This window comes from Porites lutea, chromosome 4 (genome assembly GCF_958299795.1).
Source record: "Porites lutea chromosome 4, jaPorLute2.1, whole genome shotgun sequence".
NCBI classification, from domain to species: domain Eukaryota; kingdom Metazoa; phylum Cnidaria; class Anthozoa; order Scleractinia; family Poritidae; genus Porites; species Porites lutea.
Window position 1 is genome coordinate 39,890,227 of NC_133204.1, and position 12,096 is coordinate 39,902,322.

At 43.6% G+C, this 12,096-nt stretch overlaps 4 protein-coding genes across 4 annotated transcripts in view; all 4 read right to left on the reverse strand.

Annotated features, from left to right (window-relative positions):
* Nucleotides 1-1,639: 1,639 nt before the first annotated feature.
* LOC140934667 (uncharacterized) lies at nt 1,640-3,088 on the reverse strand. The gene has a single exon (XM_073384251.1). The coding sequence runs from the start codon at nt 3,086-3,088 to the stop codon at nt 1,640-1,642; it is 1,449 nt and encodes a 482-aa protein (XP_073240352.1).
* A 45-nt stretch (nt 3,089-3,133) lies between these two features.
* Nucleotides 3,134-3,682, reverse strand: LOC140934668 (uncharacterized). The gene has a single exon (XM_073384252.1). The coding sequence runs from the start codon at nt 3,680-3,682 to the stop codon at nt 3,134-3,136; it is 549 nt and encodes a 182-aa protein (XP_073240353.1).
* Nucleotides 3,683-4,105: 423 nt separating this feature from the next.
* LOC140934669 (uncharacterized) lies at nt 4,106-5,791 on the reverse strand. The gene is made up of 2 exons (XM_073384253.1): nt 5,572-5,791; nt 4,106-5,415 (listed from the first exon to the last, which is right to left on the reverse strand). The coding sequence occupies exons 1-2, from the start codon at nt 5,789-5,791 to the stop codon at nt 4,106-4,108; spliced, it is 1,530 nt and encodes a 509-aa protein (XP_073240354.1).
* A 2,510-nt stretch (nt 5,792-8,301) lies between these two features.
* Nucleotides 8,302-12,096, reverse strand: part of LOC140935700 (uncharacterized) — an 8,331-nt gene continuing 4,536 nt past the window's right edge. Inside the window, exons 6-9 of the mRNA XM_073385271.1 lie at nt 11,815-11,947; nt 10,679-11,174; nt 9,537-9,826; nt 8,302-8,761 (exon numbers count right to left, since the gene is read on the reverse strand). Coding sequence (XP_073241372.1) covers nt 8,596-8,761; nt 9,537-9,826; nt 10,679-11,174; nt 11,815-11,947 — 1,085 coding nt within the window. The 3' untranslated portion in view covers nt 8,302-8,595. The remainder of the gene's footprint in view (nt 8,762-9,536; nt 9,827-10,678; nt 11,175-11,814; nt 11,948-12,096) is intronic.

Here is a 12,096-nt window from a genome sequence, read left to right on the forward strand (position 1 = left end):
AAAAGTGCGAAGAAATTATACTTAACAATGGCTAATACACACTGTACCACAGAGTATAACCTACCTTCCTTAAGTATAATCGTGACAAGCACGCACGCATGCACGTTTAGGGAGGCTAAACAGAGCTCGATGGGTTAAAAATTGCGTTAAAATTTTACGAAAGCTGATTAATAAACTCATAGCACCGGTAATTATTACGCTCCGCTCACTCCCCATAAAAACTACATACAAATACGGCGCCAACAATTTGAACCTGTATCCGTTTTCTTGGTAATCGCTATAAGTCAGATTCTCAAATGGAGGGCGAATAAAATAGCTTTTTAAAGTAGTGTCATAATTTCAAAAGATGAGAAATTGCGAGACAGCTGTCAAGCGACAAAGGAGTTTGTCACATGACAAAAATTCTGAGAAAATTTTGGCAGGTGAAAAAAATCGTTCACACTAGAAATGGCTTCCTATTTACAGATTTTTTTGCAAAAGAAATATAATTTTGCTTAGTGTGAACAGGGCCTAAGGCTAATGAGATGAATGAGATGGTTCATACAAGGGGCCTTTTGAGGCGGAGCTTAAGCTTGATTCGGTGTTGTGTCCAATTACACTATGGGACTGTTTCGGAGGTCCGCTGTCCCATTTGATTAGATATCACGGCTTTGCGCTGGAAACTGGGCCCAAATTCGTCGGTTTAAAACAATCCCATTGTGCAATGCGACACAGCAACGTCCCCGTATCGAGCGTAATAGACCCTTTGCAGCTAGCCATTCACGTGGTACAAAACCGCCATGCTGGAATGCAAAAGTCGCACTTGGACAAGACAAACAAAGGAAATTACCATTTAAAATTATTTATGCCTTTTATTTGTTAAATTATCGTGAGTTTTCTTTCTTTTCTTTCATTTTCCTCTTCCCTTCCCTTCCCTTCTTTTCTTTCTTTTCTATTTGCTGTGTGTGTGTGAGTGTTTGTGTTATTTCGTATAACCATTTATTGTAAATATAATTGTAAACTATTATTATTCGCCTAGAATAGCATTTTTGCTAATGTGTGGACAAGACAACTGTAACTTGTTGCATGAAATTCATTAAAGATTGCTGTGTTGTTATTTGTCTTGTCCCAGTGCGACTGTAGCGGCACTTGTTTGCCGCTTAAAAACCGCGCAAGATTCACGGATAATACAAACAATTTTGGCCAGGCTTGTTCTGAAATTGAATTGTATCGTATTGTATCGTATCGTATCGTGAAACTGAAAACGAAATTTACAGAATTAAAGAAGGCAAATAGCCAAAAGCAAACATATCAAAAAGGCGAACTAAAAGCGGACTTAAAAGCGAACTTACATTATTGGCGGCTTCGTGAATTTCAATAAATGGACGTCCTTCTTTCTTTCTTTCAAAATGTAGCAAACGATCTTTACGAGGGCTTTTAGATGCATACGAAATAACTTAATCACGTGCGAGATAATTATTAACAATTGACTAGTCAAGGTACTTGCGTGACAAAAAGAACATAACAAAATAAATCAACTTAACCGCTGATTCTCGTGCCTGGGGGCACTTACATGGCTCCCCTTGAAATCACCGAATTTCAAATTAAAATCACCAGATAAGTCCAATAAGTTCAACGTTCAAAAACTAGTAATCTAGATCTACTTTTGCCTTGATGGTTCCCCGTCTGGGAATCCCGGTCCCTCTTCCTGCGGCAGACGCAAAACCAACTTCTGAATCGGCCTTTCCAGTTCTTTCGGGAGATGCAGCCTGCTCCCATCGCCAGAGAGGTTGGGATCGCCAATACGAACCTTAACGATTCTAACCAAACCATCCTTGCAGGGATACGTTCCTACCACTTGAGCCAGGCTCCAGCGATTTCTTGGCTTGTGCTCGTCCTTAACAATCACCACGTCGCCAATCTGAAGGTTGCGGCGGGGAGAAGTCCACTTGGATCTTCCTTGGAGGTTTTGTAAGAACTCCTTTCTCCAACGGTCCCAGAACTGGCATGCGAGGTGCTGGACTCGTCTCCATCGTTTCCTCGAATACTGATCTTCTCTTTGAAAGACGCCAGGTGGTGGTAAAACCGGCTTTGTTTTCATGGTTAAAATGTGATTCGGCGTCAATGGAGCTAGTGAGTCTGGGTCGCTGAGGTTGTCCAGAGTTAGTGGACGGCTGTTAACAATGGCTTCGGCCTCGCTGATCAGCGTTTGAAAGGTTTCCCCATCTAGGACTCCTGCATTGCCATCTAGAAGAGCTGTCGGCACACTGCGAACGGTCCGTATTTGCCGTTCCCATACTCCCCCTGCGTGGCTTGCTGATGGAGGGTTCATCTTGAAGGTTACCCAGTCACAATCCTCTTTGAGCATCTCGCTACTGATCTTGCATTGATCCATAGCTTGTAGGGTTTCTCGGAGTTCTCTCTTCGCCCCGATCAAATTCGTCCCTTGATCACTGCGCAGTTGTCGTACAGGTCCCCTTCGGCAGATGAAACGACGTAAGGCGTTAATAAACGAGTCAGTTTCCAAAGAATTCGAAACTTCTAGGTGCACTGCCCTGGACGCCATGCATGTAAAAAGGGCGATGTACTTCTTTACTTCCTTGCGTCCTTCCTTTACGCGCCATGGCCCACAGTAATCAACGGCGCAGTAAGTGAAGGGGGGCGATGATTCCAGGCGATCCACCGGGAGGTCAGACATCTTCTGCTCTTGGGCTGCACCGCTTAGTTTTCGGCACGTGACACATTTCGAAATCACGAACGCTAGAGCAGAGGTTCCACCAATCACCCAAAATTCGTTAGATCTGATCTCGTTTAATGACATGCCGCGACCCTGATGTTGGACCTTCTCGTGGAAATACTTGATAATCAGGTCAGTGACATGGCCTTTTCTTGGGATGATTACAGGGAATTTGATTTCTTCCATGAAGCTTCCTCGCTTGATTCGACCACCGACACGTAACACGCCATCCCTGTCTAGGAAGGGGTCAAGGCAGTGTAATGAACTTGTCTTTCTCGTGGCAGTTTTCTTCTGTCTTGCAGCGGATCTTTCTTCACCTTCTACCTTGGCTTGAAGTGACTTAAGGGTACTTATGTCTTCATGGAATGCCATTGCTTGGACTGCTTTGAATATCTCCTTCTCAGCAGACTTAATCTCTTATACAGTCAGGATAGGTGTGTAGCTTTCCCTTGGACGTTTGACTGTTTTGCTCTTCTTGGAGTTCACCAACTGCCGGAGTCTTTGCTTGAAGCACAGACAAAGGGCTTCTGCTTTACGAGCTCTGTGCCAGTCGGAGAAGGAACTTAAACTTTCAGAGAGATTCCATGGCTCTTGCATATGTATTGCATGCGTTGTCATTTTCTTCACCTCCGGATCTCCTGCCGGTAGGTTGAAGAGATCTTGGTCTTCTGGTGGTTGCGGCCACAGACCTTCGGGCTTCCAAAGGAATTTCGGCCCCGAGATCCACCTTGAACCTTCTACGAGCTCTTTGGCAGTGATACCACGCGAGGCATCGTCGGCTGGATTAGACTTTGTTTCAACGTGTCTCCACTGGCTGGGGGAGGTCTGAACTCTAATTTGCTGGACGCGGTTGGCTACGAATACATGAAATCTCTTCGAGTCATTCTTTATGTAGCCTAAACCTACTTTACTATCCGTCCAGAAGATCTCTTGCACGCCTTCGTACTGGAGCTCTTGACGAAGCATCTCACTAACTCTGACTGACACCACTGCTGCGGTGAGTTCTCAACGTGGTATGGTGACCATCTTTAAGGGGGCTACCCTTGCCTTGCCAAGGACCAGCGAACAGTGGATCTTGCCTTTGTCGTTCTCTAAGCGAATGTAACAACACTGACCATAGCCATTTGTGCTCGCGTCGGAGAAGTGGTGCAGCTGGGTAGATGTTACAGTTCCAAAATCTTCCGGTTTAAAGCATCTGGGAACTGCCAGATTCTCCAAAATGTGTAGGTCCTCTCTCCATCTCCGCCAGCATTCCCTAACATTCTCAGGGATAGGATCGTCCCAATCCACTTTGCCTTTGCAGAGCTCTTGGAGAAGCCGTTTCCCTACCAGGAGTAGAGGTGCTAAGAAGCCTAATGGATCATAAACGGTGCTGACTGTGGAAAGGATTCATCGCCGAGTCAAAGGGCGATCCTGCACTACAATATGGAACTTGAAGCAGTCTGACTCGATACACCAACTGATGCCCAGCGCCCTTTCTATTGGAAGCTCGTCCTTTTCTAGATTTAACTCCTTAATGCCCTTGGCACGATCTTCTGTTGGTATGGCCTCGATAACTTCTCGCTTGTTGCTTGTAAATTTGTGAAGGTTGAATCCTCCACGGTGACACATCTCTTTAGTCTTGCTGATTAGTTTCTTTGCGTCCCTTGCAGTGGCTATAGATTTAAGGCCATCATCGGCATAAAAATCTCTTCTTAGAAACTCCGCTGGTTCTGAACCTAATTCCTTCTCATACTCTTCAGCCGTCTTCTTCAAGGCGAAATTACAACAACCAGGCGACGACCCTGCCCCGAAAAGGTGAACTGTCATCCTGTATGTTGAGGGCTGCTGATCTAGGTTGCCGTTCTCCCACCACAGGAAGCGCAGTAGGTCTCGATAACATTCAGTGACATGAACTTGCAGAAACATTGCTTCAATGTCTGCCATGAACGCAACGGGTTCCTGTCTGAACCTTGATAGTACTCCCACCAACTTGTTAGTGAGGTCCGGGCCTTGAAGAAGATGCTTGTTGAGAGTTTCACCCTTATCGGGCTCTGCTGAGCAGTCGAAAACGACACGGATCTTGTCTCGTTTTTGAGGGTGGTAAACTCTATGGTGTGGGAGGTACCATATCCTTCCATCTTGCCTTGTTTCCTCGAGTGACGATATCTTCTCAGCGTATCCCTTCTTTATCATGTCGTTCATGAACGCTGTGTATTCTTTCTTGTACTTCTCGTCTCGACCAAATCTTAGCTTGAGGTGTTGGAGGCGATGAAATGCGAGCTTCGTGTTGTTGGGGAGGGCCAAGGATTCATCTCGACGTGGCAGTGGTAGCTCATAGTGACTATCTGGGCGGTAATGAATTCCTTCTGTGACCTTTGCCATAAACCTTCGGTCGTCCATCGAGAGGGGCTGTCCAGTTGCGTCCTTAACTTCGTTGAAGTCCAACTCGAACATTCTCTTGACAGCTGCAGGCGAGATAATCTCCTTTGCGTAAGTTTCAATAACGAAGCTATGGGATGATGGTTCCTTGCTACCGATCTCCTTAACAGCGACTCTGTGGCACAGGACATCTGAATTTTCCTTGTTAGAACCTCCTGATATTGGGCCTATAATACCCCAGCCAAGAAGTGTTCGAATGGCATAAGGATCACTGCTTCTCCCAGGGATAACTTCCTTTGGCTTGATGGCGCTTGGGCAATTTGATCCAATGAGAAGCCCTACGTCTACATTTACTTGGTATAGTTAAAGCTTACTGGCTATGCCACTTAGGTGGGGCCACACTTTTGCAGTTTCTGGTCGTGGGATTTCTTCTCTCTTCGCCGGTATGTCATCTCTTGTATATGTTTTGGGCAGTTCCACACGGGCGTCCTTACCCATACTTTCGACATTCAAACCAGTAATTCTTCGAGTGGGAACTACTTCTGACCCATGCTTCGTGTTCAGCTGCAGTTGGGTTTCTGTGCCATCGACTTGAAGATCTTCAAGTATGCTTTCCTTGATGAATGTGCCATTACTAGCGGGATCAAGTAAGGCATAGACCACTACCTGCCGTTCGGGATTGATTCTATGATGTACACGGACGGGGACAATCATTGAGTTTGTGATAGCGTCGATGGCTCCGGTTGCCTTGCACGTACTTGTGCAGCTGCTTGTGGTTTCTTCTGGCTAAGCAACTCTGGCAACTTGTTTACTTGCTGAGCCTTCATTAACCTTAAGGGTGCTCTTTGTTTCTTCATGAAGGACCGTTGGATGGGGCATACTGCACGACTTGCTCACCTTTCTGTTTCTGCATCGTTTAGAGACATGGCCAAGGCAAAGACAACCAAAGCACAGTCTAGCTTCTTGTACGAATAATCTTCTTTCTCCAATGGTCTTCTTCGCGAAATTTGGACAGTTATCTAAATCGTGATTGTAACTGTTACAGAATGGACACGAAGGAAATCGAGGTGGGGGTTTCTGGCCTTGAGGTGTGGCACTTGTAGAGAAGCTAGTTGCGCTCTTATTACCTCCTTTTCCGTTGTTTCTCCACATTGTGTTCTTGACGTTGCTACTGCTGTTACTTGCAGCCTCATTCTTTCTTGCTTCCTTGAGGGCGTCAGGTGAGAAAACGGAGTCTGTAGCCAATGCTGCCTCGTCCTTGACAAAATCAACCACGTCGTGAAAGGAAGCTAGTCTCTCCTCGTATCTTAACATCTTGTTGACAAGGCGACACCATCTTATTCCAACGGTACTAGGCAGCTTTGAAGTTACCTTCCGCAGAGTATCTTCAGAGTTAAGGCCTTCCATGTACTTAAGGGTCTTCATTGCTTGTTCACAAAGAACCAGGAAATCTGAAAACTGCTGTAGACTAGCACCATCACCTTCCCTTATGGCTGGCCACGAATTAAGCTTCTCCTTATAAGCCTGTGCTACACGATAAGGGTGTCCGAATCTTTCTTTTAGCACCTTTCTTGCCTTCTCATAAGAATCTGTAGAGTCGAGAGTGATGAGACCTTTAATTGATTCTTTTGCGTCTCCAGCTGAGTACTGGTTTAGGTAATACAGCCTCTGCTTTGGATCGGTGACTCGACTCTCTATTAGGCTTTCAAAGGCGTTGATGAATGCCGCATAATTGAAGTAGTTTCCAGAGAAAACTGGGGGCCGCTGTACAGGAAGCAAGCTCATATGCTGTTGTTCGGCTATCATCTTTACCACAGAACTTAGCTCTTCTGTCTTGATGGGTGGTTCTGCTCCTGTATTCTCAACTGAAGGTGATTGAACAGCGTTGCCGCCTTTGCTTTGACTGGTATCTAGTTTTCTCAAAGGCACGACAGTTGGAGCTGCTGCATTTAGGTTGTCTTCATACTTCGGTGTGTTCGATTCTACAGCCTCTATTTTAGGCGCCGGGTTTTGCTTAACATCTTGAATTAAGGTTTCGGATTTCAAGACCGCGGACAAATTTTGTTCTTCTTCTTCGATTTTACGCATAGCCCCTTCTTCTGCCTTTGCTTTAGCAATTTCCTTTAGCATCACAAGCCTCTTGTACTCCGCTTCTCTTTCCAGAAAATCCATTTCGACTTCGAGACATGCTGCTCGGGCAGCCGCTTTCGCCCTCTTTGATCTTATCGAAGACGACGAACGCTTAGACGACCTTGAAGAAACCAGAGACATCCGATCACTAATGTGCTTTTCTGCACATTGTAATACTTCATTTATTCTTGTTCGGCATTGAAAATACTCTCTATCTCGAGTGTCAAACCACTGCAATGCTTGATCTAACTCCTTTGAATCGCGTAGCTCGTTAAAATACATTTGGTGAGCTTCATCCATTCTTTCTCTGTTTTTTCTGCACATTGTAATACTTCATTTATTCTTGTTCGGCATTGAAAATACTCTCTATCTCGAGTGTCAAACCACTGCAATGCTTGATCTAACTCCTTTGAATCGCGTAGCTCGTTAAAATACATTTGGTGAGCTTCATCCATTCTTTCTCTGTGCAAATCTAAAATGTCACGCTCTCCAGTCTATGGAGGTAACATCTGTTTCTTGATGCTGTTCAAAGAGAGAGTTCACTTTCGTGATTTGTTTCCTCAGAGCAGCCCCTGCCGCCTTTCTTTCATCTTCGAGTCTTTGCAAGCGAAGAAACTCTCCCTTTTCCGTTGCGGTTCTTGATCGTTTTTGCTCTTTTTGAGGATTTTCACTTTGGTGATCGATGAACTCTTGCGTCATACCATCCCTTTGTTCCATTCTTCGCAATCGACTCTAACTTTCGATTCTTCACCGTAATTTTCACTGTAGCTGCACTTGTTTACCGCTTAAAAACCGCGCAAGACTCACGGATAATACAAAAAATCTTGGCCAGGCTTGTTCGGGAATTCTTGTTTACTTTTTTGAATTGTAACTGGCTGGCTGCAAGGGCCTATTCACCATTTTCACATAGACCATAATGCACCTTGTTTGACAGCTAAAAGGTTTGCATAAACATTGTCTTCGAATTCTCTTGTAACGACTGTAATAGCCGGGAGAAATTGGAAACAATGGTTGTATAAAATGTTGGGGGGTAAACAAGGAGTATTGTGGTCTATGTGAAAATGGTGAATTTTTAAAATGACCAATAAATCGATAAATATTACCAGTTGTTTGTCTAGTTCGTCAAATTTCAATTTTGGGAAACTGACTTTAAGCAACAACAGTTCATGCTAACCAGGGCATGTTTAAATGACTTTAACTATATCGCTAGATGTAGTTGTATAGAAACAAGAGGCAATGAGCAGGTAAGTTTTAATCGCTCCTTTACTTAAACCGTTATCAATATAATAATATTTGGAATTGCCAATTACCAGATAATTTCCAACGGGATGTTTGATTTTAGACTCAAAGATTATTCCCACAAATAAATTCCTTAATATCCTCGGTCGTCAAACTGGCCAGGGGAAAAACGCATTCTCCACATTTTGCAGCATTTCTTCCAGCCCTTTGATTTCAGGGAATGCCCGGATAAGCACATTGCTCATATTTGCGTTTTGAATCCATTCAAGTCCCTCTTTGGTGTAGATGTCTGAAGTGAAATCATCGGTCATAAACCTAAAAAAAAACATTGAAAGAATGAACCATTACGGTGGACAATAAATGGGTACTAACAGCTCCTTTTAGGGACTTTTTTCCTTTCAATGGAGGAGAGAGGCTTCCTTTAAATAATCAAATATAACCGGGGGCTAAAACTGGTAGGCAATTTAGAAGCTTCGTCGAGCGAGGATTTGAACCCGAGACAGCAGAGTACAAAATTAAACTCGGGGCCTCTTTTAAAACATTGCTCTGCCCCAATCATTGTAGTTTGGTCTATACCCTATACAAACTCTTTTCTTGCACTACTGGCTCTGATTTTCACGATTGTTTAAACTTGTAGATTTTCATTTCTTAGTTCAATTTGCGATCTTCCAGGAATGAAAATTTGATTTTTATATTTCGCAACGTGTTTGGAATTCTTTGAAATCAAGTCGTGTAGAAACCTAATCAATCAATCAATCAATCAATCAATCAATCAATCAATCAATCAATCAATCAGTACTTCAGTAAGTCAGGTAGTCAATCAATCAATCAGTCAGTTAGTCGGTCGGTCAGTCAGTTAGTCTATCCGTCAATCAATCAATCAATCAATCAATCAAACATCAATCAACCAACCAATCAATCAATCAATCAATCGAAAATCAATCAACCAACCAATCAGTCAATCAATCAATCAATCGAAAATCAATCAACCAACCAATCAGTCAATCAGTAAATCAATCAATCAATCAATCAATTAATCAATCAGTTAGCCAAGCAACGAATCAATCTGCAAGTCAATCAATCAACTTACCTGTCAGTTTGTAGTCTTCTGCTGGCCATAAGAACGAATATATTAAAAGCTGTTTCACCAAATCCATAACCGTCAGGCCGGGGTTCCTCTGCTAGGCAACCAATCAGGAGGTCTAATTTCTCAATGTCGTCGTCATACAGTTCCTTAAGCAGGCTGGAATGTTTTATGTTTGGTGTAAGCTTTTCAAAGGACTCCACAGGAGGAAGGTTTGTTAATCGTCTGAACTCATTATATCGTGGAATGCCACGTTCTCTATCGCGTAAAATGTCGATGGTTGCTAGGTCAATAGTCTGAAACGAAAGAGATACCTTTTTCCTAAGAAATTGTTTTTCTTCATTACGTTGATCTTTTCCTCCACGGATACCTACAGCCCCGGACAAAACTGTTGAGACAATTCCATGTATTATTTCAATTTTGCGCCATGCTGCAATCTCCTCTAAACTGAACAAAGTCGCCCCCTCCCGGCCCCCTTTTTAAAGTTGTCTTGGTCTAACAGCTCACGTGTGCATTTCTGGTGTTTTATTGGAATAGTGGAGGGGGGAAACGGTGCATCAGCTTGCGACGGTAAGCGTTTTTGTCAGGGCGAGTGCAAAAATATGTTTTTGTAATGTGTCTCAACAGGTTTTGTCTGAGGTTAAAGCACTACAAAACAAGCTATTAAATTTCTCTGCCTCTGACTAAGGACAGCCTCTGCGTAGGATGAAAGTGCTGCTGATGACACACCACAGCGGTTCTACGGTTGTCCGATTTATTTTATTAATCACTCTCTTCGGCCTGATAGAATTTTCCTGGATAATTTTACGATACTGTGTTGGGGTTCTTTGCCAGATTGCTTGTGGTGTAGTCAATAGAAGGTTAGATGAGAAATGTGACACAAGGAGAGTTTACAGCGATAGCTTTAGATATCTCCATCACACCCCACAGGGTCAGATTAGATAAAAGCATTGCTAGAGGGAAATGGCTACGAAATGTAACTATTTTCAAATGTTTGGGCCAAGGGTAACTGCTTTCTTCTACTAACTACCGGATGGGAATCGAGCCCGGACCCGAAGCTCCACAGAAAAGTATCCAGCCAATTAAGCTAGATGAGTGATCATGGAGGTAGCCCCCTCCCCCTCCCCTTACCATACTAGTTTTCTCACCTCTCCGTTCTGTTGATGCCTTGGTAACTTGAGGTTCATCAAGGCCTTTGGGTAGTTATGAAGAGTAAGCGCACCTGGATGCTCAACCCCGAATGTGTATACAACGTCATCCACACTGTGTTTCTTCAAGATATCCCTAGCTCCTTTGAAAGAGTATTCGGGGAGAGAATATGACTTTCCAGTTTTTTGCCCAGTTTCAACCGAGCGCATGTACAGATCGTCTGGTAACAACGGATGCATGCGGTACACTGATACAAATTCTTCAGTAAGAGAGAAAGGGACGCCGTAAAAATTACTAGGATAGCCAACAAGTGGCTTCAATACCGCACCGCTCGCCCCAATACTTATATTGTGTGCCGCAAGCCAATCAAAAACCTCTTTCCCTGGGATTAGGCCAAAGTTCACATATACCCCAGCGCGCAGAGCACTGTTGTTTAGAATGGCTGGTGTCCATTCCACTGTGTGAATTTTCTGAATAGTGGCTGTGTTGATTAACCTGTATAGCGAAAAACAAAAGAGCGTAATCAAATTACTTAATCTACAAAATGACTGTAAACCAATGAGCTAGCGAGCTGTACGCAAGGCGCGGAAAAGAGCTCTCAGGGGTTTTACAACGGTCTGACATCGATACTGAGAACATTGCTGCGGATGGGCTCCCTGTTTCGATTTTTTCCCGCCTTTAGAGGTCTTGTGGCCTAGTCTTTCGTTCTTCCTTATTATGTTTTTTGACAAGAGTTTGCAGCTTCGGCATTCACTCGAAGTAACGACGTAACTTGATCGATTTCGACGCATTGACGACTGCATTGTTTTAACGCTGTTAGTGAAGTGGCACGAATTAGATGTTGTAGCCTTCTCTAACAGTATTGGAAATAAAGGTCTGTATACAAGAGTGAATTCGCCGTTACAAAAACTATGGAGTGGTTTACATGTCACTTCAGTTTTTTGAACTTATTTTTCAAAAAATTTAATCAATTAACTTTCGGTATTTATTCAGGCCCTGCATGCCAAATCCTTAGTACTTTTTGTTAAGTTGAACTTCGGCAGCTCATTAAGCCTAGTGCCAAAAGACTGCCAAGCTTATTCATGCCTAATATGGTTAATTCACGCGTGGTTCTTTTCATTTAACATTCAGTTACCTGGCTATGTCATACAATTGCTGGTCTGACCAATCAGGGTGGAACTTCAGCAGCATATCACAAATAGCGTTGTGTTCTCTTGTGAATATGTTGTGCATGAGACTCAGACCGATCCACCAGTTGTTGCTAAAACCTTTAGAAGAAGTCAAAGATTCATTTCTTCACAAGGAACAGTCATTCTATTATTAACCTATTGAAATTAGGGAACGAAATGCCCAGTGTGTGGCAGGATACCCAAAGTTGCCTTGCTGGGTGGACTCTAACTCACCTGGGAGCGGGAGA

Bases quoted from the DNA above. Each gene is read 5' to 3' on its own strand.
- LOC140934669 (XM_073384253.1), bottom strand. From the start codon at position 5,791: ATGATTGTCCCCGTCCGTGTACATCATAGAATCAATCCCGAACGGCAG. The intron at 5,416-5,571 runs GTAAGGACGCCC...ATGTAGACGTAG, and splicing joins TTTGAATGTCGAAAGTATGG to GGCTTCTCATTGGATCAAAT.
- LOC140934668 (XM_073384252.1), bottom strand. From the start codon at position 3,682: ATGCTTCGTCAAGAGCTCCAGTACGAAGGCGTGCAAGAGATCTTCTGG.
- LOC140934667 (XM_073384251.1), bottom strand. From the start codon at position 3,088: ATGGCATTCCATGAAGACATAAGTACCCTTAAGTCACTTCAAGCCAAG.